The sequence below is a fragment of the Geotrypetes seraphini genome, chromosome 6 (assembly GCF_902459505.1).
Source record: "Geotrypetes seraphini chromosome 6, aGeoSer1.1, whole genome shotgun sequence".
In the NCBI taxonomy this organism is placed as follows: domain Eukaryota; kingdom Metazoa; phylum Chordata; class Amphibia; order Gymnophiona; family Dermophiidae; genus Geotrypetes; species Geotrypetes seraphini.
This window is the reverse complement of record NC_047089.1, coordinates 244,430,342-244,456,672: the sequence shown is the minus strand read 5'-3', so window position 1 is coordinate 244,456,672 and position 26,331 is coordinate 244,430,342. Positions and strand designations below refer to the sequence as shown.

Sequence of the window (26,331 nt, the reverse complement as noted above, 5' to 3'; positions counted from 1 at the left end):
AAAGGTCCTTAGCTTTAAAGGTACTAAATTCAAGAGCATGGGAAATTTTGTCTACGAGGCGCTGCAAAACCAGGACACAACAGATAGTGTGGAGGTACTGTGGTCAACTCTAAAATCTACACTACAGGAAGCAACCAACCTCTATATAAAAATAGTGAGTAAACGGCGGAGAAATAATAAACCTCAGTGGTTTTCCGTGGAGATCTCGGAACTCGTGAAACAGAAGAAATGAGCATTTGTATCCTACAAACAATCAGAAAGACTAGAAGCTAAAGAAGACTATCGGGCGAAATCTAGAAATGTCAAAACAGCAGTCAGAGATGCCAAACTTCGGATGGAAGAGAATCTAGCAAAGAATATCAAAAAAGGGGATAAATCCTTTTTCAGGTATGTTAGTGACAGAAAAAGGAACGCAGGTGGGATAGTGCGCCTTAGGAAACCTGACGGTAAATATGTAGCATCGGACTCCGCTAAAGCCGAACTACTCAATGAATACTTCTGCTCAGTCTTTACCTGCGAGGCGCTGGGATCCGGTCCACAGCTGCAGGCAAGGGATAGCTCAAACGACCCGTTCCAGAATTTTGAATTTACCACCGGCAGGGTCACAAGGAGCTGCGCGTGGGTTTGAACTCACAACCTCAGGGTGCCGAGTCTGTAGCTTTAACCACTGCGCCATGGGGGAAGCCACTGCTTGCCCTGGATCGGTAGCATGGAATCTAATCTAATCTAAACCTTAAGTTTATATACCGCATCAGGAATGTTTCTACTCCTTGGGTTTTGGCCAGGTACTAGTGACCTGGAGTGTGCTACCATGAGAGCGGGCTACTGGGCTTGATGGACCATTGGTCTAACCCAGTAAGGCTATTCTTATGTTATCATATTTCCAGTAATGTGGGACAGGCAAGCCCCTTTAGGACTCCAGGGAATCTGCCGGTCCCTAATAATTGAAACACTATATTGAAACACTGCCCTCTAGTGGTAGCAATGCAGTTGGAGGACTCCTGCTTAACTTAGAGTGAACGATGGTTCAACTCCTATTCTAACCAGTGCCATCCTGTCATCCAAGGCTAAAGTTTTGTCAAATACCTCTCTCCTCCACCCTCCCAAGGGATAAGCTCTGTAACATGAAAATCATCCTCTCAATGGTACTTACTCTGCCTTGCACAACTTTTCCCAAGCCCGATGATACTTGATGGGGTTTTCAGCTTCCATGGATTCCTCCAGCTCTGCAGAGTCTATGTACTAGGAAAGGGAAGGAAAAAAAGATAAAAAGCCGGGCTTGAGGATAATTATACAAAAGTTTACTATAGGCAGATAATAAAACTGCTTTGTTTTTAAGGATTTTAGGGGCTCTTTTACTAAGCTGTGGTAAAAGGTGGCCTTAGCCAGCCTTGCATGAAGGCTATAAAAATGGCCTTTTTCTATGGCCTGGTTAGTGCAAGATTGTCTACTCTCCACCCCTGGCCATGCCCCCTCTGTAGTCTTAGGGACCCTTATTTATTTAATCAATTTTCTCTACTGTTCTCCCAGGGGAGCTCAGAATGGTTTACATTAATTTATTCAGGTACTGAAGCATTTTCCCCTATCTGTCTTGGTGGGCTCACAATCTATCTAATGTGCCTGGGGCAGTGGGGGGATTAAGTGACTTGCCCAGAGTCACAAGGAGCCAGCGTGGGTTTGAACCCATAATCTCAAGGCTGCTAAGGCTGTAGCTTTAGCCACTGTGTTGCTCTAGAAATCAAAATGTAGTAAAAGTGAGCCAAGTATAAGACAATCCAGCCATTGTGACATCACTGGTTGGCTCTTATTGGTGGAATGAGGCACTGTGACATCACAGTATCAGCTCTGGTTACCAGAAACTTTTCGCACTATTTATTCAATTTTCTATACTGTTCTCTCAGGGGAGCTCAGAATGGTTTACATGAATTTATTCAGGTACTTAAGCATTTTTCCCTGTCTTTCCAGGCGGGCTCACAATCTATCTAATGAACCTGTGGTAAGGGGGGGATTAAACGAATTGCCCAGGGTCACAGGAAACAGCGTGGGTTTAAACTAGAGAGTTGCGTGGGGACAGAAATCCCATCCATCCCCGCCCGTCCCCGCCAAGATCCTCTCCATCCCCACCCGTCCCCGCCAGGATCCTCTCCATCCCCACCCGTCCCCGTCAGGAACCTCTCCATCCCCACCCATCCCCGCAAGGAATTATTTCCATCCCTGCCCGTCCCATAAAAAGCAGCAATTACTTCTGACAGAATCATCAATTCCAGTTTCTTTTGTGTTTGAGCTGCTGTTTTCCTTGTGGAATCTCTTTGGTGGAACCCTTTTTTTGTTTTCTGTTCAGGTAATTAATTTATAAACCCCCTCTTTTACTAAGGCTGACGTGTCCATTATATTATATGGACGAACCTTGCTTCCAAAGCCTTCCATCCCCGTAGGAGTCCCTTTGGCTAGAGGGGGGGTCCCTGTGGGAGTCCCGTGGGCCAGAGGGGGGTCCCCGTGGGAGTCCCGCGGGTTAGGGTGGATTCCCGCTGGATTCCCGCGATCCCCGTTCCCGTGCAGACCTCTAGTTTAAACCCACAACCTCAGGGCGCTGAAGCTACAGCTTTAACCACCATGCCACACTCTACCCTCCCACGCTCGGTCTCTCTCACTAAGTAACAGCAGTCGCTTCCGGAACATACAAAACTGGGTTAATTAAAAACCACCTGAAAAGAAAAGTCACCTTGAGCACATACAATAACCCTCACCATCAAGTTCAGTTTGTGGTTCATCGCCAGAGCAGAGTGTTCCAAGGCCTTGAAGACTGACGCGTAGCAGTCACTCAGCTTGGTATATTTTCCAACCAAAGCTATGGAGCAGGTCTGCATCAGCCTCTCATACCTGAGATGAAAAATGTGCACAGTTACTGGCGAGGTCCGCTCCGCAGGGCTGCTTACCAACAGCTGTTACAAACACTTGCTTTGCTAAAGGCCTTAGTAAGATAGTAAATGACGGAAGATAAAAATCTAGAGCAGTGGTTCTTAACCTGGGTTCAACCGAACCCCAGGGGTTCGGTGAGTCAGTCTCATGGGTTCGGCGGAGGTCAAAACACACCTCCGACTCATATAGCGCTTCGGTCACGTTCAATCATCTATCAGTTATTCGGTGATTTTGATCAAGACTGATCGTGGACTCGGTTTCTTGATCTATCAATCTGTAACTAACGCCTTATATACATCAATCAATTCCTGATCAAAATTTGTGATTTAACTGATAGATGATTGAACGTGACCGAAGCGTTTATGATTCGTGATGATACGCCCCGCTTGTCCATAATTGGCTGCAGGTGATCACGCAACATCGCTTGGCCTATCTGTGCTGCAGGGGATTTGATGTGCACAGTAGTCGAATTGTAACTGTTGTGATGGTACGTCATGTGATACCTATCTTAATATTTTAATCCCTTACTAACTATGTCGAGCAAAATACGAAAGTGGTCGGACGAATATGTACAATATGGATTCACATGTATAACGGAACGTGATGGGAGTCAGCGTCCTAATTGCATGATTTGCAATGCCAAGTTGAGTAATTCTAGTCTAGCTCCGGCAAAACTAAGGGAATAAAGAAGGGTTCGGTGAACACGCATATGAAACTGGTGGGGTTAAGTACCTCCAACAAGGTTAAGAACCACTGATCTAGATGATCCATCCAGTCTGTCCAACAGTCACATTCATTAGAACCAACAATCCAATAGCATTATTACAGTTTACTTGCTAAGTTTCACTTTAGGATTTAAAAGCAAACTAGATGCACATCTCCTTACGAGAGGCATAGAGGGATATGGGTGACTAAAATTACGCCAGGTGTACACCTGGCTGGGCCTCCGCGTGAGCGGATCGCCGGACTTGATGGTTTGATCCGGAGATGACGGTTCTTATGTTCTTATGAATAGCAAGATTCCGGAATCCCAGAGAGTAGCAACATTCCAGAGCTGAGATTGTGACATGGACAAGAGGACATGGACTGAAGCTAAGGGGGGACAAGTCCAGGAAGTTCTGCTTCACGCAACGAGTGGTGCTCTCCCAGAGGAGGTTATTGCGGAATCCACCGTTCTAGGATTTCAAAGTAAACTAGATGCATATCTCCTTACGAGAGGCATAGAGGGATATGGGTGACTAAAAATACGCCAGATGTACACCTGACAGGGCCTCTGCGTGTGCGGATCGCCGGACTTGATCTGATCCGGAGATGGCGGTTCTTATGTAACTTAAGTAACTTCCCCTTCCCCACCAAGATAAACAGGACCCCCACCTATAACATACAATATTATTTACTCCTGGTGGAATTCAGCACAAAAAAATTTCAAAATTCTGCGCACAAAATTAACAAATTCTGCAAATTTATTTGTCAATGTTTAAACAATATTTCTGCTCATTATTATCCATATTCCATTTAAAACATTCAAAATACTGTAAAAGGCTTTTTCTCTACCTTTATTGTCTTAACATTTTATTTTCCCAGTTTCTCTTTTCTGCTTTCCTGTCTGTTGTCTGCTAATTCTCCTTCAAGCAGCTGCCATTTGCCTTTCTCCTCTCTCCTATTTCTTCACTACAACTGCCTCTGGCATTCTGTTTTAGCTTTTTTCTGCCTCTCTCACCCTTCTTCTCCTCGTTCATTTTTCAGCTACCTATCAAATTTCCATCTTCTCTCCCCTTTCCCATCTCATTCCTTCCTCAGCCCTCTATTTCCTTTCATCTTCAATGTACTCCCCATTACTATATTTCCTTTGTAACTACTATCTTCCCATCAATGTCCTTGCCACCCCTCCCCCCTCCCTCAGGGCTCTACCATTCTCAGCCTCTTCCTTCCTTCACTCTTAGAGCACTCTGCTCCCTCTTCCTTCCCTCCCCCAACCTCATAGACTGACATCACTCTGATCCTTCTCTCTTCCCTCTTGCACTCTCCCCCACAGTCCAGAATTTCTACCACTCTCTTCCCTCACTCCCATTGTCAGCCATCATTCCATCATTCTGGCTCCTGGATCCAACATCTCCCTCTTTCTCCCATTTCTATCTCCTGTGTAACTCTCCCTCCCTCTCATACACCTCCATGTCCAACATCTCACTGTCTACCTCCCTTGTGCCCTGAGTCCAATATCTCTCTTCTCCCTCACCCCATGAAGCATTCTCTCCCTTTCTCCCTTCCACTGCCATATTCTGTTTCTTTCGCTCTATCCACCATTCCTTTCTCTCCCTACCGTGTGCCCTAGGTATAATATCTCTATCCTACCCTCTTTGCAGCTTCTCAACCTTCCTCTCTCCATCTTTATGTGCCAACATTTTTTCTCTCTCCCATGCAATATCACTTTCTCTCTTCCACCTCTATGTCTAACATTTCGCTCCCTCTCCCCCACTCACAGCTCTCCCTATGGTATTTTTTCAACAGGTCCTAACATAGGTGTGTCCACATTTTTTGGACTTGCGAGCTACTTTTAAAATGACCAAGTTAAAATGATCTACCAAAAATAAAATTAAAAAAAAAAAACACAAAGCACACTGTACACAGAGAAAATGTTAATTATCATTTATGTTCTGGGTTGGTTTTTTTTTCAAAGAGATCAAGGCAGATGACTTCATACAATGTCACCTCAGTAGCAACTATACAAAAATAGACAAATATACTCCCTCCCTTTTCACTAAACCGCGATAGCGGTTTTTAGCACAGGGAGCTGCGCTGAATGCCCTGCGCTGTTCTCGATGCTCATAGGCTCCCTGCGCTAAAAACTGCTATTGCGGTTTAGTAAAAGGGGGCCATAGTGCAAAATATAGACAGCAGATATAAATTCTCAAAACGGTCACATTTTGATCACTAAATTGAAAATAAAATCATTTTTCCTACCTTTGTTGGCTGGTCATTATTCAAATCTTGTTGGTCCCAGGCTCTGGTTGTCTTCCGATAACTTGCTTGCCAGAGTCTCCTTCTTTCTCCATGCTAACCATCCATAACCTTCCATTTCCCTTCCCTCCCCCGGAAGTATGGCATCTTTCCATTTTTTCGTCTCCATCCACAGATCCACCTTTTCTCAACTACCTTTTCATCCAGCATCTCTCCCTCCTTCCCCACCACCCCAGGGTCCATCATATCTCCCTTTCTTTTCCCAACTACCTTCCTATCCAGTATCTCTATCCTCCCCTCCACACCATCGCTTATGTCAAACTTCTCTCCTTTTCTGTTCCTTCCCTCCTTAAATCTCATTGTCCAGCATCTCTCTCCCTCTCCTCTGTTTTTAGACCCATTATTTCTCCCCCCCAAAGTCAGGCATATGCATGTCTCTTTGAACCCCCATTTCCTCCCTCCCCCCACTCCCTCTCCCGAAGGCCTGTCCCCCCCTGAAGGCCTGAACTGTCCCCTCTGAAGTCCTGCACCCCACCCCTGAAGGCCTGCCTGTGTCCCCCTAAAGGCCTGCACCACCACCCCTGAAGGCTTGTCCCTCCCCCCCGTAGGACTACCCCCCCCCCCCCGGAAGGCCTGCATGCTCCTCCCTGACCTCCCACACCAAGTTGAGCAAGCTATTTTTCCATTGATCCCTTTGGATTATCCCAAATAAATATTCATAAATCTTACTCAAAAAAAGCAGTGTAGAAAATATTTTCATGTATTTAACATAATCATTACACCATGCTCTATAAATAATTCAAATATCCTATAAGACATTATTTATAAATACTTATATATAGAACTAGAGTCCCCTTCCTAATTATAATGACTAAGATAAATGTCCTGTTCTCACAGTATTTCAAACCACAATCTTCTTCTTTGTATCTCCTTGAATTCAAATATCTTGTTTGCTGTGAAATGTAATTGAATGCTGGCTATCTTTGTTTCCAGAATCCACTGGTGACAAAAAGGGTATTTCAATATTTCAGTTAACTTGTAACTGTCCAGCTCAACATAAGACTGTGTTTCACCATCTAGGCATCATCAGGAGCTGAGATCAAAGGAGACTCTAAATCAGCGGTCTCAAACACGCAGCCCACAGGCCGCATGTGGCTCTCCAGGTTTTATTTGCAGCCCGCAGTCTGGAGGCATCATTCTCTTCCTTTTGGAGCAGCAGCCGGCACGTTCGTTCAAAGCCGTGGGTTGGCGGCTCCTTGCGCTATCCACTCCTGCATCGGAAGCCTCTCTGATGTCACAACATCAGAGAGGCTTCAGACGCAGGCGCGGATCTCGCAAGGAGCCGCCACCTGTGGCTTTGAACAAACGAGTCGGCCAGACACACTGCTGCTCCAGTGGCGTACCAAGGGGGGGGGGGCGGCGGTCCACTGTTCTCCCTAGAGTGCCGAACCTGTTTCCCTTCCCTTCTCATTGCTGCCATCGGGGATCAGGCCGGCACCGTGTTCTTTGATCTCCCTGCTTCTCTTCCCTGCGGGGCCGACCAACTCTCGTGGCCCAACGTCAATTCTGACGTCGAGAGGACGTTCTGGCTAGCCAATCGCTGCCTGGCTGCCCGGAACGTCCTTTCCGACGTTAGAATTGACGTCGGGCAGCGAGAGTTGGTCGGCCCCGTGCAGAAGAGAAGCAGGGAGATCTCTGCCTGTTCCCGATAGCGGCAGAAACAGCAGCCTATTCCGCGGCGGCGGTGGCATGGGGGAGGGCAGGAAGGAAGGAAGAAAGAAAGAAAGAAGGTGGGGTGGGGACAGGGAGCCAGAAAAAAAAGCAAAAAATGGGGCACGGAGGAAGGAAGAAAGAAGGAGGGGGGACAGGGAACCAGAAACAAAGCAAAAAATGGGGCACGGAATCAGAGAAAGACAGACAGAGAAAGAAAGAAAAAGTTGGGGGAGGGAATGAGGTCTGGAGGAGAGGAAGCATACAGGAGGCTGAAAGAAGGGAAGAAGTATTGGATGCACAGTCAGAAGAATAAAGTGCAACCAGAGACTGATGAAATTACCAAACAAAGGTAGGAAAATGAATTTATTTTCAATTTAGTGATTGAAATGTGCCAGTTTTGAGAAAGAAAAGATATTGAACTTTAAATGTGAGTGCTGCAGAAAAAAATAGAGTACTTGGAGGGCCGCAGAAAAAATAGTTAATGTCTTATTAAAGAAATGACAATTTTGCATGAGGTAAAACTCTTTATAGTTTATATATCTTTCCTTTTAACTGTTAAAGGAAAGTTTTATAAACTATAAACAGTTTTACCTCATGCAAAATTGTCATTTCTTTAATAAGACATTAACTATTTTTTCTGCGGCCTTCCAAGTATCTACAAATCCAAAATGTGGCACCGCAAAGGGTTTGAGTTTGAGACCACTGCTCTAAATGCTCTCAAATACCTTAATACAGGGGTGTCATGAGAGAGATCTACATACCTACTGTCTCCACTGCAAGCAAATCTCTTTCATATTCAGAATCATTAGGTATATCCTGAAGATTTGACCTGTTGGTGGTACATGGAAGACCAAAGCTAGTGTGTCCGGCCCATGCTGTGGCAACCGTGCCATTACTGGCAATTTTTTCTAACCCAAAACCTGAATCAAAAGATGGGAAAATGGGAGGAGCGTGACCTTCGGTGTGACCTTCACATCAGCTGCCACCCTCTAATTAGCTCTCAGCAGGTAAGACTCTGTCTTCTACAGCGCATCGCGTGAGCTGTCTCCTACTCTTTCCCAGTTCACCTGCCTTGCTGAAAGTGACGTCAACTCTGCACTTCTGGCCCAGCTCAGGCTTTCTCTCCCTCATCCAGTGGGGGCTTGAGGCAGGTGCCTATGGTACGAGGCACAGGAAAAATAAAAAAATAAAAAAAGAAGGCAACGTGGCCACAGAGGGTTTGAAGGGAGAGTGATGGGTCGGAGAAGGGCAGGGAGAGAGGGGCTGGGGAAGGGAAATTTTACGTGACTGTGCAATTCTGTGGAAATTCTGCATTGCGCAGTCAACTTAGGTGCTGGTGTATTAGGCCAGGGTATTCCTGGCCTAATTTACCGGAGCCCAAGTCATACCACACCAATTCTCCACCCCTAACCACACTTTCACTATTCAGATAGGCGGTGTTAGGCGCCGCTCTGAGTTCTGTGCAGAAATAAATTGGGTTTTTTTAATGAGTTTTAAAAACCATGGTCAATTAACTTGCCAATTATTTATTCATTCATTCCGTTTTCTATACTGTTCTCCCAGGGAGCTCAGAACGGTTTACGTTAACTTATTTATTTATTTTTAACATTTGTATTCCACTTAAACCTAAGTGTAAAAATTGCATTGTCTTAAGGCACGTTGAAAACTTCCCTCTTTGTCCCAAGCGGGCTCACATTCTAAACTAAAGTGCCTGAGGAAACAAAGAAGATGAAAAATATTATAAATATGTATATATCTGTCAAAAAAAAAAAATAAAATAAATGAGAGGAAATTAAATAGGAAGGCAAAAATTAGAATTTTGGAGTGTGTGGCACAGTGGTTAGAGCTACAGCCTCAGGACCCTGAGGTTGTGGGTTCAAATCCAATGCTGCTCCTTGTGACCCTGGGCAAGTCACTTAATCCCCTCCATTGCTCCAGGTACATTAGATAGATTGTGAGAGGGAAAAATGCTTCAGTACCTGAATCAATTCATGTAAACCCTTCTGAGCTCCCCTGGGAGAACAATAGAGAAAGCTAAATAATGTGAAAAGTTACTGTCTCTGGTAACCAGAGCTGAGATTGTGACATCACAATGCCTCATTCCACCAATAAGAGCCAATTTAATCAGTGATGTCACAATGGCTGGATTGTCCTTTACTTGGCTCACTTTTGCTATATTTTGATTTCTAGAGTGGCGCAGTGGTTAAAGCTACAGCCTCAGCATGGACTGAAGTTGAGAGGCGACAGGCCCAGGACAAATGTTAGGAAGTTCTGTTTCACACAGCGAGTGGTGGACGCTTGGAACGCTCTCCCGGAAGAGGTTGTGATGGAGACCTCCACTATAGGATTCAAGAGCAAGTTGGATGCACACCTCCTTGATAATCACATTGAGGGATATAGGTAAACAAGGTCTCATCTGGGACCACCTAGGCCTTCATTAGCAAGCACCTAGTTGAGCCTCCGTGTGTGCGGGTCACCGGGCTAGATGGACCTAGGGTCTGATACGGTGAAGGCATTTCTTATGTTCTTATGTTCTTTACTCGGCTAAGCATCCCCAACTGGAGCGCTTATTGTCGCCTAACCGAGGCACCATTTAGAGCAGTGTTTTTCAACCGCTGTTCCGCGGCACACTAGTGTGCCGCGAGATGTTGCTTGGTGTGCCGTACGGTCAGGGCCGCCATCAGGGCAGTACCACCAGTTCTGCATTCAGGGGCCCGGAGCTGACAGGGGGCCCGGGCTCCCCCAGGGTCCTAGGCCACAGTCTAGGAAGAGGGGCGGTCCGCCCCACGTGGACAGGAGAGAGCTGAACAGGGGACCCGCGGAGTTCAATACATCTCGAGCCGCGAGGCTCGTCTTCTGTTCCTGCCTGCCCTGCAGCTAACATATAGCCGATCGCAAACGTTCCCCGAAGTCAGCGCTGACGTCGGAGGGAAGGCTTAAGCAAAGCCTGCCCTCCGACGTCAGAGCTGACGTCGGAGAATACTTCCGTTCGGCTATTTGTGCGCGGCAGGGCAGGCAGGAAGCAGAAGACAAGCCTCGCGGCTTGAGCTTCGTTTTGCTGAGAAAGTTGTAAAGATGGGCTGGGAGGCAAACACGGAACACAAAAGGGGGGAGGGAGTGCGTTTTGGACACAAGGCATGAACTTGGGAGAGAGGAAGGGAGGGAAAGAGATGCTGAGGTGGGGGAGGGAATGCGTTTTTGGACACAGAAGAAATGGACTTGGGAGAGAGGAAGGGAGGGAAAGAGATGCTGAGGTGGGGGAGGGAATGAGTGTTTGGACACAGAAGGCATGGACTTTGGAGAGAGGAAGGGAGGGAAAGAGATGGTTGTGTACACGGGGAATAGAAGAAAGGAGAATTTTTGGTCATAGGGAGGGAGTGAGGTACAGATAGTGGCATACCAGGGGGGGGGGGGGCGGTCTGCCCCACCCCGGGTTTACGTCCCAAGGGGGTGCACAGCTGGCCACCCTCCAGTGTTGTCCCTAGGCCGGCAAACTGCGGCTTTTTAGCCACTTGAGTGCCACCGCCACCATCGGGAACAGGCCGGCGCCAAGTTCTCCCTGCTTTTCCCTGTGGGGCCGGCCAACTCTCGCCACTCGCGTCAATTCTGACATCGGAGAGGACGTTCTGGGCCAGCCAATCGCTGCCTGGCTGGCCTAGAACGTCCTCTCCGACGTTAGAATTGACGACGGGTGGCGAGAGTTGGTCGGCCCCACGGGGACGAGAAGCAGGGAGAACTTGGCGCCGGCCTGTTCCCGATGGCGGCGGTGGCACTCAAGTGAATTACTTTATATATAGTCAATATAGGCACAGAGTTAAATTTTTTAACATTTTCTAATGGTGGTGTGCCTCGTGATTTTTTTCAAGAAACAAGTGTGCCTTTGCCCAAAAAAGGTTGAAAAACACTGATTTAGAGAATCTGGCCTTCAGTGCTATAGAATACCGCAAAGGTAGTTCCACACAAGTGTCCTAATTAGTGTTAATTAACATCCATAACTGATTGTTAATGGCTGATTAACACTAATTAGTTTGCACGTGGATCTGGGATCCATGACCAAATTTGGAGAATCTTTTAAGGGATCCGGAGGTGGGCGTCTCTTGCTTAGGTGGCATCGCAGCAAAAGTGACGTCGCGCAGTTAAGTACCGAGCCTTAACTGTACCATGCATTTTCTTTTTTTACTGTGTTCAGTAAAGTGGGGGGGTTCCCCACCAACACCCCCCATCGGAGCCCCTTAAAACACTGTTTTTCTTCGGCGCGGGCTTCCGCCTTGCGCTCAGTTGTCTCAGCGCGCCTTTGTCGACGTGTGCTTTTGACTATGAACCCCGGGCAGGGCTCTGGGTTTCTGGCCCAGAAATATCTAAGAAAAAGGACAATTTAAATGAATTTGCGGAGCATGTATGGCTGGGCAGACTTCATGGACCGTTCGGGGTCATTTGCCCTCATTTACTATGCTTCTGCCCTCTATGACAACATGCTACTTGGCACGCAAAAGAGCGGTATTGTAGTCCACACAAATTCACGCATTAACAACTTTGCACACCTTATTAAAACCAATAAACCAATTGGAAAAACTATGACAGGTTAAATTATAACTTTTGGTGGAATTCAGTATGCCGTATATATAAAACTAGTCTTTAGGCCCGTTACATTAATGGGTGCTAGAATAGATGTATGTCTTTGTGTTTCTTTTATTAATTTTCTCTTCTTGGCTGCTTTCTTACATAATCGATTATTTGTTTGTAAATCTGCTTGTTAACGTAGATCCTAATGTAATTGATGTAAACCGCCTAGAACTCTCCGGGTATGGCGGTATATAAAAAATAAAATTATTATTATTATTATTATTCTGTCTGTCTTTCTTTCTGTCTCTCTTCCTCCTGCTGTATGTCTTTCTTTCTGTGTCTCTTTCCTTGACTGTCCAGCCCTTCTCCCTTCATTTTACCTCCCTCCTGCCCAGCAGCACCTGTTCCTCTCTTCCCCTGTCCAGCAGTAGAGCTCCCTTCTTGTTACCCCCCTCAGCCTGTTACATTAATGGGTGCTAGAGTAATGTCTGTCTGTCTGTTTTGGTTTTTTTTATTTTTCTCTCTCTCCTTGGATGCTGTCTGTAATTCTTTCAGTCTTTCTCCCTGGCCCCCTGTCTGTCTATCTTTATTTCTAACTCTATCCTCTTCCCTCACATGTGCCTTTTTTACTTTCTCCTCCCCATTTCCTTCCAAGTCTGCTCCCCCTATCCCTCAGATTTCCATTCAGCAGCTGTCCCTCCTCTCCCCCGCACTTCCATTCATTGTCTGTCTCCCTCTCTCTACTTGCTTGGATTAGTAATTCCTCCTAGTTCTCTCTCTCTCTCAACTCATACCCTTGGACAAACTATTTTTTATATATCTTTTTCACTTCAGCATTGTCTTCACATATCTGCAAGCCATGGCTTTAGCCCTTCCTGTCTGGCGGGTCCTGTGTTCATGAAAACAGGAAGTAGGCAGGACCCGCCAGAGAGGAAGGGCTGAAGCCGGCAACAGCAGTGAATTTTAAACACTGCTGCTGCCCGAAGAAGCCAGGCCTTAACCGCAGCCGGCAATGCTGGTGGGAGTGGAGGGTTTTCAAATGTTCAGCGGCGGCGGTGCTGGGGGGAGGGGGTTGAAAAGCCGTCGGTCGTGAAGTATGCCGCCTACATACTTTATGGCCGACGGTTTTTCATGACTTTAAAAACTTAGCAGCGTAGTCTTTTTGTGCCCTCTCCCCTTCCCGCGTTCTGTCCGTCTCCCAGCGGCTCCTCTCACGACCGCCGGCTGCGTCGGAAGCCTTCTCCGACGCAGGTGCGGCTCACCCTTACCGCGCTATCTGCCTGCCCCGGAAATGTTAATTTTGGTTGTTTTGTCGCTGACTCGGGCTTGGGGCCTTGCGCTGTTGGAGGAGCGGAGCGGGCTTCTGGAGGCGATCGGGAAGACTGACTGCGAGGTGCACTGGTAAATAGGAAGACGTCGGGAAGGGGTGGGCAGCAGACAATGCGGTTCTCCAAAGTCCCGATCCGTTCCCGAAGGTGGAGAGGGGCGGGAAAAACTCGCGATCGCCTCTTTTTTCGCTCTCCTGTGCCTGCTCTCCTTCCCCTCAGTACCAACTCCTCACTCCCCACCATCTAGCACATGCGCCACAGCGCGACAGATCAGCGCGAGGTGGAGAGTAGGTGGTGACGTAAAACGCGCGCATGCGCACTCGTGTTTCCGCGACGGGATCAGGGAACACGATTTTTTTAGTGCGCATGCGCGGCCCAGCATTTTATTATATTAGATGGAGCGTACATTTGCAATACAAAAAGGGTATATAGATAAGTTTAAGAAGATTTGGGGACCATTAACAGACTTTTGCAATGAATGATATAATTTTCCCATAATAAGATATTTGATAAGGGGGGTGGTGGGTGGGTTTAGTTTATTCATCATAAAATATAAATAATTTAACATTATATTTTGTTTTATTGTATGCATTTCCCAAAGTAAGGGGAGGGAGGGGGGTTATAATTGAGTAATAGTTGACATACTTATTACTTATTAAGTATTATATGCTGTTTAAAAATTATAGTAAAAGAGTATATAATGAAATATTATATTTATAGTAAGGTATAAAAGAATGTCAAGTGTATACTTAATGAATTTGTGTGAATTTAGATTGTACACTTGTTGTTATATGAAAAATGAATAAAAAACTTAAAAAAAAACAAAAAATAATAAACCAAACAAGCCTTGAACAGCTGCGGTTAACAAGAGCAGCACCCAGCATCCCGGACCTACGGCGGCATCCCTTCGCAATTACCATACCTGTCAGCTATCCTCTTCCATTTGAAGAGACGCTCGGTTGGGTGGTCGTCAATAGGTAAATTCAATCTCCGTTTAAAGTACTTGATAATGCCTTGTTCCTCGAGCAGAATGGGCACTCGATACGTGGAAGACACATCATGGACGAATATAACCTACCGAGATGCAATTCAATAGCCACAATTAAAGATGCAATGGGTGGTTTTGTTTTTCAGACATCAATAAAAGAAATTGCCAGATAATTGTCTGGATTCTGTATGCAGCCATCTGAACAATTATAGTCTGACAAGCGGCATCGTTTCTAAATTCAGAAAGCCACAAGCACTAATAGAATTACATGCTGAGCTTGGAAAAGTTGCTTACTTGGCACAAGGGTTCTCTATAAACCAGTGAATCGCAAACTGTGTGCCACGGCAAGATAGGAGCCCGTCACTGCTGGCACAGGTACCTCTCCTCCTCTCTGCCCACCCACTCCGGGTTTTGGAAGGCCCCCGGGTTCAGGGCTGCATCTCAAAGTCCCGTCTCGAGGGCCGCAATCCAGTCGGGTTTTCAGGATTTCCCCAATGAATATGCATGAGATCTATTAGCACACAATGAAAGCAGTGCATGCAACTAGATCTCATGCATATGACTTTAGGGAAATCCTGAAAACCCGACTGGATTGCGGCCCTTGAGGAGAGATTATGACACCCCTGATCTACAGGGACCCCGAGTATGTGTGGATGTTGACCTGATGATGCCACGCATGTGTGTGTGACATCACCAGCTCGACATCCGGCCATGGAGGGATTTTCAAAACCCGTCAGTTTGTCCGGGTTTTAGAAGGCCCCCGAGCTCAGGGCTGCATCTACAGCACAGGTGTCAAAGTGCCTCCTCGAGGGCCGCAATCCAGTCAGGTTTTCAGGATTTCCCCAATGAATATGCATGAGATCTATTTGCATGCACTGCTTTCATTGTACGCTAATAGATCTCAGGCATATTCATTGGGGAAATCCTAAAAACCCGACTGGATTGCGGCCCTTGAGGAGGGACTTTGACACCCCTAGTCTACAGGGATGCGCAGATGTCGAAGTGATAATGTCACGCATGTGCATGTGACATCACTGGTCGACGTCCGCACATACTCAGAGGCTCTGTAGACAAGGCCCTGAGTTTAGTGTGCCACGGAGGAAAAAGTTTGCGATACACTGCTATAAACAGTAGGATAAATCAATTATACAAGTGGATGATGTTATCCGATGGCATCAAAACAAATCAGCTCTTTTAGAGCTCAAAAAGTACTGAACATTTTTCTAAGCGTGCATGAGAGTTCCTATGTGGTCAACCCCCTAAGAGTTATCTTGGTTAAGTGCAAAGCTAAGTTTCAACTCTATAAGGAAGGAGGGACAAAATATTTGGTTGATTTACTCGGGAAGGGTTAAAACGCGGACCTCGCTGATCTCAACTGCACGTTTCAGATTTCATGTCTTCAGGTCCGCGTTTTAGCCCCTCATTCCACCGCTGTAACTGTTGCCATTTCTGACCCCACGGATCTGTGCGGACAGTCTTATTAATAATGAATTAATCTGAGGAAAGACTTCAGCTAAGGGAGGTCTGCGTTTTACCCCAGAGTTGCGGCAGGAAAATGTATTTTTGTTTGGTTCAAGCCGGTCTTGAACCCAGATCAGCAGGGCCCAAGACAGTTGCTCTAACCTCTAGGCTACTTTCGTAGCTTGTGAAATGATAAAAGTTTTGCCACGTTTAGTCTCAGCATAGGTCATGGCTCTGACAGCCCTCCATGGCATTTTAGCTCTGACGGAACTGAGAGGACATGCTTGGCCCTCCCTGGCTACCCTTGGGCTCCCTCCCAGTAAAGAGTTCTGGCAACACCCCTGCTTGCAGGTACAAGGATTGTGGAATCTGTTTTTTGCTTATATTCTTTTATGGTGGCAAGGTGGTTCATATAGGAGGAACCATGAGTGAGGGGAGCTGTTTCTGTTGAAAATATTGGTTAGGTGATTGACTTCTATAGGCCAGGGGTAGGCAGTTCTGGTCCTCGAGAGCCACAGGCAGGTCAGGTTTTCAGGATATCCACAATGAATATGTATGAGATGCAAATCTATCTCATGTATATTGTGACAGGAAGAGTCTTGTCATGATGGAAGAAACCCTGCAGTGCTCTAAAACTATCCCTAAACACACCCCTAGAAGCAGGCAGGTTAGGGAAACTGCCCTGCAGAATTTATCCCCAGTGAAAGGTAACCCAAAAGTGATCTGATTATACTTGCCTAGTTCTAGTGTAGGAAATGCTAAAGGCAAAGAACTACAGGTTCCAGCATGCACCAGGCAGCTGATAGCAAAAACCACAAAGGGATTAGCTCCTGCAATCAGCTCTGCTGGGGGCAGGGTTAGTGAGCAGGAAATCTATCCAGTCTCATTAGCAAAGCACCAGAGAACCACAGGTGTTTTGAGAGGCATTCAGCCCCATACTAGAGAAAAGGGTGTGGTCTCTAGGCCAACGAGGCAACCATAAACTTACAGCATTGCTGAATCCTTGGAGGGAGGCAGACCTATGCAAGCCCGGATTCAGAAAGCAGAGACTAGCACTTCCCAAAGCAAGCAGGTAGAAAACCTCAGAACTAAAGCCTCTAATCATGCTTTTGAATATACTGAATATGATGAGGAAATACCAGAAGAAATGTTAGTAGGGGATATTGAAATGGAGCCTGAGGAATTAGACATGTTTGAAGGCATGGTTACAGAATAACGTTTGGGGGAAGTTAAAGCTGTTTCTGATAATGTGGTGTTGTCTCACAAAACAAAGTAACAAAGAAATTAAGAATTACTACTTCTGATTAACTAAAAGTAAGAGAAGAGTTAAGAAGCCCATGCTTAGGGTGAGAGGGCTAATTACACCCTGAGAATTGCTACAGAGGCAAGATGTTTGAAGTTGCCATATTTTCTTTTTCTTGAACTGTAAAGTGGATAAGCATGGTGTGCTAACAGGCTGTTTAGGCACCAATGGGAGTTTTTTTTGTTTGTATGTTTTGAATGCACTACAGTATAAAGCCAGAAAATAAAGTCATCTTAAAAGTCACACTAAACACCTGTACTGGACCTTTTTATTTTGATGCAGACACCCCTCTAACCCTCCATGCCTCGTTCAACCACTCGGCTGAGGTTTGGATGACCCAGGTCAGGGATCGAGCTACTCCAGCCCAGGTCTTACCCGGTCACAATATTCATTGTGGATATCCTAAAAACCTGACCTGCCTGTGGCTCTCGAGGAATGGAATTGCCTACCCCTGTTGTAGATTGATGTTAATTTGCTGTGTTGATGTTGAGAATTGCATGAAAATTAAAATAACAAACAAACCAGGCTCTATCTAAAAGGGTCAATTACCTGTTCAAATGAGCCATTTACTAACAAGACACTCTAATGCAGGGATCTCAAAGTCCCTCCTTGAGGGCCGCAATCTAGTCGGGCTTTCAGAATTTGCTCAATGAATATGCATTGAAAGCAGTGCATGCACATAGATCTCATGCATATTCATTGGGGAAATCCTGAAAACCCAACTGGATTGTGGCCCTCAAGGAGGGACTTTGAGACCCGTGCTCTAATGCCATTAACATGTAATATTTACCACAAGGCCCATTTGGTAGATAATACCCATTAGTGGGCACAGTTGATAAACGATCTCCTCAAAGGTTAATGCAGCCCTGCCTCAAGCGAGTCAATATTTTGATCCAAAGAAATCAAAACTAACTCGGTGTTACTCCTGCTGAAATATCTAGTGTTTCCTTCCGTCAAACAGATCTGTGTCACCCTTAAAGCAAAGAATTCATGTGTCCCCCCCCCCTTCAAGTGAACTGAAATGAGTCATGCTAAGCACAAACCTGTTCTGGGTCCACATGGCAGAACATGGAGATCTTTTCCTTCACAGCCATTTCAATCGGTTTGCTGCTCCTGCAAACAATCTATAAAAACATGGCTGTTAAAACCACGTCACGTCACGAAACTTTATTTCAAAAATAGGTTAATGAAATTTTGTGGGGATTTTGTTAGGATTTTTCCGGATGTCTCTAGAACCACTCAATTGAGAAGGAAAGAATTTCTGAAATTGAAGGATAGAGTTCTGGCTCTAGAGGCATCTTTCTACCTGAAATCTCCTTGTAAATGTTTGATTAAGTTACAAGATATTGAGTATGCTTTTTGGGATCCTATACAACTACAACAATTTTTAGTTGCGAGAGAACAGAAATGAGTTTGTTTCATCTAGCTGAGAATAAGAGGAGAAATTAAATTAATATCCCATAGTAAGGAATGATTCAAGGTGGTCTAGTACAAACCGAGAATTATTGTCCTTTAGTTTTCTTGAATTTATTTGATTAGAAATAGTACCATGTTCTCCCCATTGATGTGGGCTTAAAAGGAATTGTGTATGTATGATTTGATTATGTACTGCTTTGTGTGATTTTTCCTTTTTTCCTTTGGAATTATTGGATATTGTAATGTATTCAAAACCATAATAAAAAATAATAAAAAAAAACAACCACGTCAGAGCCAATATATTAGTCGATTGCATGTGAATGACAAAACTCTAAGGGCTCCTTTTATCAAGCCACGCTAGCAGGGTTAACGCGCGTGACGTTTCATCACGCGCTAACCCCTGCGCTGGCCAAAAACTACCACCTGCTCAAGAGGAGGTGGTAGCGGCTAGCGCAGCCGGCGGTTTAATGCGCGCTATTACGCGCGATAAACCGCTAGCGTGGCTTGAGAAAAGGAGCCCTAAATGTAACGGGGGTAATTCTGTAAAAAAAATGTGGTTGTCCGGTTACGTCCGTGTTACATGTATGGAGATCGTAGGGAGCAGAAGATATTATGTATGTAAACCGCATAGTTGTATGCGATATGTAAATTTTTTAATAAATAAATAACAAAAGAGGTTAACATGTATATGTGTATATGTCAATGGCAGGGTAAATCCAGAGATACATAAATAACAACAATAAAGTACGCCATATCCCCCCATTCAACCCCTCCCACCTCTCTTCCCCCCCCTCAATTTCCCCCCTGAGTAAGCTATTTCTTGCCCAGAAATAGCTAAGAAGAAAAAATTTAAAAAAATTTAAATCGAATCAGGTTGGGCAGACTGGATGGACCATTCGGGTCTTTATCTGCCATCATCTACTATGTTACGTGCAATTCTTATCCCCTTATCTAACCTTTTACCAAGTGGTGCAGAATTGACGGGCAAGTAAGGGGGTGTGGGGGGTGCGGACTGCTCTGGACGCCAGTAAGGGCGCTGACAGCTCTCCGCCCCGCCTTGCCACATCACGCCATCCTCGTGCCATCCCTACCCTCTACCCTGTACCTCTATATTATCTTTGCTAGTGCGAGCAACTTCTCCCTGTTGCTCATGCCAGCCTGGCTCCCCTCTGAATCATTTCCGGGTCACGGGGCCAGAAGTGACATCAGAGGGAAATCCAACACTGGCGCAAGGAGCATGCTTGCAGAAGCCCCTAGCATAGGCGAAGATTAAGAGGCAGGCGGGCCTTCCAAACCACTACCGCCACCCCTCTCTTCTTCTTCTTCACTTCCATATCCAGTATTTACCCCTGCCTTCTGTTCCAGCAACTCCCCCTTTTCCAGTGTAGCTCGCCATGTTTGCAGATGGCAGAAAAAAAACACACATCTAATGCCGGCACTCATCTCTGCAGGTTTCCCTCTTCCACATCCTGCCAGAGAAACTGGGAAGTGACTATGCCCTCTCTAATCTAATCAAATCTAATCCTTAGGTTTGTATACCGCATCATCTCCACGTTCGTAGAGCTCGGCGCAGTTTACAGAGAAGAAATAGGAAGGAACTACAACAGAGGGTTAGAGGTAGAAGTGTGAAGAAAATTTAGAGGACTTGGGATGCCAAGATAAAAAAGTTTCCTTGATTTCTAATTTGGAGGGAGACTTACATTATTGAGAAAAGCCAGGTTTTCAGATGCTTACGGAAAACTTGGAGAGAGCTCAAGTTCCGAAGAGGGGAGGTAAGGTTGTTCCAGAGCTCGGTGATTTTGAAGTGGAGGGAGGTCCCTAGCTTTCCTGTGTGGGAAATGCCTTTTAGCGAGGGGAAGGATAGTTTTAATTTGTGGGAGGATCTGGTGGTATTGGGGTTTGAGGAATTCCAAGAAAGAGGGATAAAGGGAGGGAGGATACCGTGTAGGATTTTGAAAGCTAAACAGGCGCCTTTGTAGTGGACCCTGGCGATTATCCTTTCAAATGAAAGAGATTCGACTCATGCGCATTTACATTACGTAGGTATTTAAACATAATGTAAATGACATTTGGGGAGGGATAGGCACACAGAAGAATGATGCTGGACATCTGGGGTGTGGATAGGGACACCAAGGGCAATGCTGAACACAGGGATAGAAGGACACAGAAGAGTGATTGATTTGATTTTAATACATTATATACCACTTAGCACCAAAATATTAAATCAATTTTCAGTGCAAAAATTAATACAGGTCTAATAGATACTATATTTTTTTGCTCCATAGGATGCACTTTTTCCATCCCCAAAATGAGGGTGGAAATAAGGGTGCATCTTATGGAGTGAATATCCCCCCTCCCCCCCCCCGTAAGAAGCCCCCCCAGTACCTTTTTTTAAGTCCCCTTTCCATGCTCCTGCCTGTCTCCCTCGCTGAATGGCTCTTCTTCAGTTTGGGCAGAGCAGCGCAGAAGGAAGGCGCATGCTGTCCGTGTTCCTGCCTGGTCTGGCGCCGCTCCCCGATTGGCTGCAGTCAGTTTTCCAAGGGAAACAGGCAGGAGTGCAGAAACAGGACTTTAAAAAAAGGTACCGTGGGGCTGCTTACATGGGGGGTGCCTATGTTGCCTATGGGGGTGCCTACGCTGCCTATGGATTTTTTGCTCTATAACACCCTGTCCCTGCCTACCACTAGAAGGGGTACATGGCGGGGTGGTGGGAATTTTTTTTCTTGGGTTTTTCTCCTTTAAAGGTGGGTGCGTCTTATGGTTGGGTGCGTCTTATAGAGCGAAAAATACGGTACTTAAAATAGAAAATAAATAAAAATCAGCACAATTCCATATTAAACAATTACAAAACCATTAAAAACACACACACAATACATCAGAAAACAATTATATACCAAGTTTCATCATTAAATTTCATAACTTTGCTGGAAAAACCAAGTCTTCAGAGCTTTACAAAATCTTAGATAACTAGTAAGAATGAACCGTTCAGTCAGCAAAATTATTCCACAGTGCAGAACTAGTATGACAAAATGTCCTTTCAAGAAGTATTTAATTTGACAACACTCAATAAAGGTAACTGCAGTAAAAAATTGCTGAGAAGAGCACAAAGTTTTCGAAGGAAAATACTCCTTCAATTTATCCAAAGATAAGTCAGAAGACTCGTGTAAAAAAAACCTTACAAACCAGGCACAGCAGTTTAAATTAAATTTGAGTAGAAACTGAAAGAAAACTTGCATTTTGAGAATGAAAAACACAGCTCAGGCGAAGGACCTTGGAGTGATTGTGTCCGAGGATCTCAAGGTGATGAAACAATATGACAAGGTGATGGCCATGGCTAGAAGGTTGCTAGGCTGCACAGAGAGAGGTATAAGAAACAGAAGAAAGGATAGGAGTGTACTAGATGTGGTGAATTTGGATTTTAGCAAAGCTTTTGACAGTGTTCCACATAGGCACCTAATACCGTATCTTCACGCATATAACGCGCGCGTTATACACGATTTTTACAAACCGTGCATAACCTTGCGCGTTTTACAACGTTTTTATTACATAGTTCCCCCCCTCCCCCGACGTCCGATTCACCCTGCAGGACCGCTCGCACCCCCCCCCGATGTCCGATTCACCCCGCCCACAGGAGCGCTCGCACCCCCACCCCGAAGGACCGCTCGCATCTTCACAGCCTCCCCCCCCCCATCATGGAGAAGCTCCTACCGTTCTCCTGCTGCTTCCTCTGTCGGCGATCCCGGGCCTTCTGTGAGCCCTGCTCTGAAATGCTTCCTCTTCCGGCGGTCCCGGCCCTTCTGTGAGCCCTGCGTCTGCGCTGCTTCCTCTTCGGCGGTCCTGCCCTTTCTCTGACGTCAGAGGAAGCAGCAGGAGAATGGTAGGAGCTTTGCTAAAATCCAAATTCACCACATCTAGTACACTCCTATCGGGGGGGGGGGGCATCAGGCTTTCAGGGTGGGGACAGGACTTCAAGGGGGAGAGGAGAGTCGGGGCGGGCCAGAGGAGAGTTGGGGCGGGCAAAAGGAGAGTCGGGCGGCAACGGGAGAGTCGGGGCGGCATGTGCGGTATACGAGTGTGCGCGGTATATAAAAATTTCTTTACATAAATTACAGTTTCCCGCACGCTATACCCGTGTGCGCGTTTTACATGGGTGCGCAGTATATGAGTGAAAATAAGAGTCTTGGGGCTCTGATGACAGCTTCAGCAGTTGGGGAACAAGCCCAGTGCCAGGCAGACTTCTGTAGTCTGTGCCCTGAAAATGGAAAGGACAAATCGAGATCAAATATGCAAATGCAGCATCGCGTCACATGAGGTTGAGCAGACTGGATGGACCGTACAGGTCTTTATCTGCTGTCATCTACTATATTACCATGGTGAGATTTCTTTTTGTCAGTGATCAACTGAGTCACTGTATTCTGGACCAAATGCAGCCTTTGAATATTATGTTTTGACAGTCCCTAATATAAAGAGTTACAGTAGTCTAGTTGGCTTGTTATCATGCCATGAATCACCTTAATTACATTTGCGATAGTCAGAAAGGGTTTAGACTGACTCATCATATTAAGACGATAAAAACAAGACCACAGAACCCACTTGTCAAGGGAATTTCATAGATTCATTATAAAGAAGTCCTAGAGTGACTATCTCATCTAAAAGAGAAATTGGTTTTCCTTGCTCTAAGGGCTTAATTAATAAAAGTTTCTCATGCCTGAAAAGCCACATCGCAAATGATTTATCTAAATTTATAAACAAATCACGATTCAAAAAGCCAGAGCTTTATTTCATCCAGTATTTCATCATAAGCTAGCATGAACTTTTCTCGATCATCACACATAACCGGCTGAATGTCAGTAGCACAGAAATGGAAATGTTTATCAAAACCACTCAAAAACTCAGCCAGAGGGGTCAGAAGGTGACGCCTGTTGGCACAGAAGGGAATTTCTGAATGGGGCAAGAACAGGGACATAGAGAAGAGTGATGCTCCATACTGAGGAAGAATCGGAGAAGGGAGATGCTGGACAAGGCAGACAGGGGCAAAAAGGGAAGATGGAGAGAGAAGAAATGTTAAATGGACAAGGAGACCCTGGCAGGAGAAGGCAAAGGAAAGCAAAAACTAGCGATTGGGGCCAACATGATTAGAAAAATAAAATGATCAGACAACAAAGGTAGAAAAAAATACTTTTATTCTTTACTAATTAGAAAGTGTCAGATTTTGGAACGTATATCTGCTAAAGTTGATGTTAGACACGACCAGGGCCTCGCACACTGGCCTTAATCTCACTCTTTGGGATGGATCATCCTTTGTGCCTTGCTGTCCTTCTTGTTATCCTATACGGACCACGTTTGGAGAGTCATCTTGAAACTGGTGAGCATCACTTTCTCCATGACTGCTGCAGTTGTCCAGGTTTTGCCGTATCTGAGTAGGTAGAACCAACGTTTCAGCCATTACGCTGTGGCTTTCTTCAGGGTGTGCTGTGAGATCTGCAGTGTGTCTTTGTATGACTCCTCCCCCCCCCTGAAAAATGCCTCTGCCTCAAGGTCAGTGGTGTTGTATTTTTCAGGAAGTCACTGAGATTTTATGCATGTGGACAAAATTAAATCAGTAAATATCCAAATCTTTTGACCTATGAAAAGTTTCTGTCTGTAGCAGAAGTACAATTTCAAAATATGATCACAATCTGAGCTCTAGAATGTTGCTACTTAGGATTTTTAAGTGTTTGAGGCTTGTGCAGATGAGGGCGGAGCTTAGGCATTGGTGGAATGAGGCATTATGACATCACAATCTGAGCTCTAGAATGTTGCTACTTAGGATTTTAAAGTGTTTGAGGCTTGTGCAGATGAGGACGGAGCTTAGACATTGGTGGAATGAGGCATTATGACATCACAATCTGAACTCTAGAATGTTGCTACTTAGGATTTTAAAGCATTTGAGGCTTGTGGGGATGGGACAGGAATGGAGATAGATCCTATGGGAATGGGGCCAAATTGTGGAAAAACAAACGTCACTAAGAGTGTTTCACGAGCCACAGCTTGTATCTCAGATTTTTCCATACAAGCAGTCACATCTAAGCTGTCCTGGGACATCTCTTCCACACTTAAAGTTGAGCAGCTCCAGAGGGATTTTCATGCACAAACAAAGCTTTAAATCTATTTGAAAGATAGTAAACTTTAGTAGTCGGTGGAAGACCTTCTTTAGGCGACAAAAACAATTTTCTCAAAGCAGTGGCGTAATGAGGATGAGAGGTGCCCGGGCAATGGCGCCCCCCCCCCCCAATCCACTCCTTCCATTCCCTTCCCCCGTATCTCTTTAGCGTTTGGGGCGCAAGCAGCAACCCCAACCTGCTGCTCGCACCAGCATCGGCTCTTTCTCTGACATCACTTCCTGTGCGCAGGTCCAGGAAGTGATGTCAGCGGAAGAGCCAATGCTGGCGCGAGCAGCAGGTTAGGGTTGTTGTTTGCACCCCGAACGTTACAGAGGTACAGGAGAAGGGGCAGGGGTGGCGGAGAGGACAGATGGTTAGAAAGGTTTCCCTCCCCCAAGTTAACTCTGAACTAAAGAATGACAGAGGGACAAATTTGGCCCCATTCCCATAGGATCTATCTCCATCCCCATCCCATCCCCACAAGCTCTATCCTCATCTGCACAAGCCTCAAACGCTTTAAAATCATAAGTAGCAACATTCTAGAGCTCAGATTGTGATGTCATAATGCCTCATTCCACCAATGCCTAAGCTCCGTCCTCATCTGCACAAGCCTCAAACACTTTAAAATCATAAGTAGCAACAATCTAGAGCTCAGATTGTGATGTCATAATGTCTCATTCCACCAATGCCTAAGCTCCGTCCTCATCTGCACACGCCTCAAACCCTTTAAAATCCTAAGTAGCAACAATATAGAGCTCAGATTGTGATGTCATAATGCCTCATTCCACCAATGCCTAAACTCCGTCCTCATCTGCACAAGCCTCAAACACTTTAAAATCATAAGTAGCAACATTCTAGAGCTCAGACTGTGATGTCATAATGCCTCATTCCACCAATGCCTAAGCTCCGTCCTCATCTGCACACGCCTCAAACCCTTTAAAATCCTAAGTAGCAACAATATAGAGCTCAGATTGTGATGTCATAATGCCTCATTCCACCAATGCCTAAGCTCCATCCTCACGTGCACAAGCCTCAAACGCTTTAAAATCCTAAGTAGCAACATTCTAGAGCTCAGATTGTGATGTCATAATGCCTCATTCCACCAATGCCTAAGCTCCATCCTCATCTGCACACGCCTCAAACCCTTTAAAATCCTAAGTAGCAACAATATAGAGCTCAGACTGTGATGTCATAATGCCTCATTCCACCAATGCCTAAACTCCGTCCTCATCTGCACAAGCCTCAAACACTTTAAAATCATAAGTGTTCGAGGCTTGTGTGGTTAAGGCAAAGCTTACAGGAATGGGGCAGGGGCAGCGACAGCAACAGAACTTTAGATCTTCGGACACTATCACCCCAAGGTCCCTCTCCCCGTCCGTGCATATCAGCTTCTCTCCTCCCAGCATATACGGTTCCTTCCTATTATTAATCCCCAAATGCATTACTCTGCATTTCTTTGCATTGAATTTTAGTTGCCAGACATTAGACCATTCCTCTAACTTTTGCAGATCCTTTTTCATATTTTCCACTCCCTCTTCG

General features: G+C 45.5%; 1 protein-coding gene across 7 annotated transcripts in view; it reads right to left on the bottom strand.

The window, feature by feature from the left end:
• Positions 1 to 26,331, bottom strand: part of CTPS2 (CTP synthase 2) — a 212,586-nt gene that overhangs the window by 118,953 nt on the left and 67,302 nt on the right. For all 7 annotated transcript variants that reach the window (XM_033948181.1, XM_033948183.1, XM_033948179.1 and 4 more), the window contains exons 8-11: positions 18,277 to 18,357; positions 14,404 to 14,555; positions 2,748 to 2,880; positions 1,154 to 1,242 (exon numbers count right to left, since the gene is read on the bottom strand). In XM_033948181.1, coding sequence (XP_033804072.1) covers positions 1,154 to 1,242; positions 2,748 to 2,880; positions 14,404 to 14,555; positions 18,277 to 18,357 — 455 coding nt within the window. The remainder of the gene's footprint in view (positions 1 to 1,153; positions 1,243 to 2,747; positions 2,881 to 14,403; positions 14,556 to 18,276; positions 18,358 to 26,331) is intronic.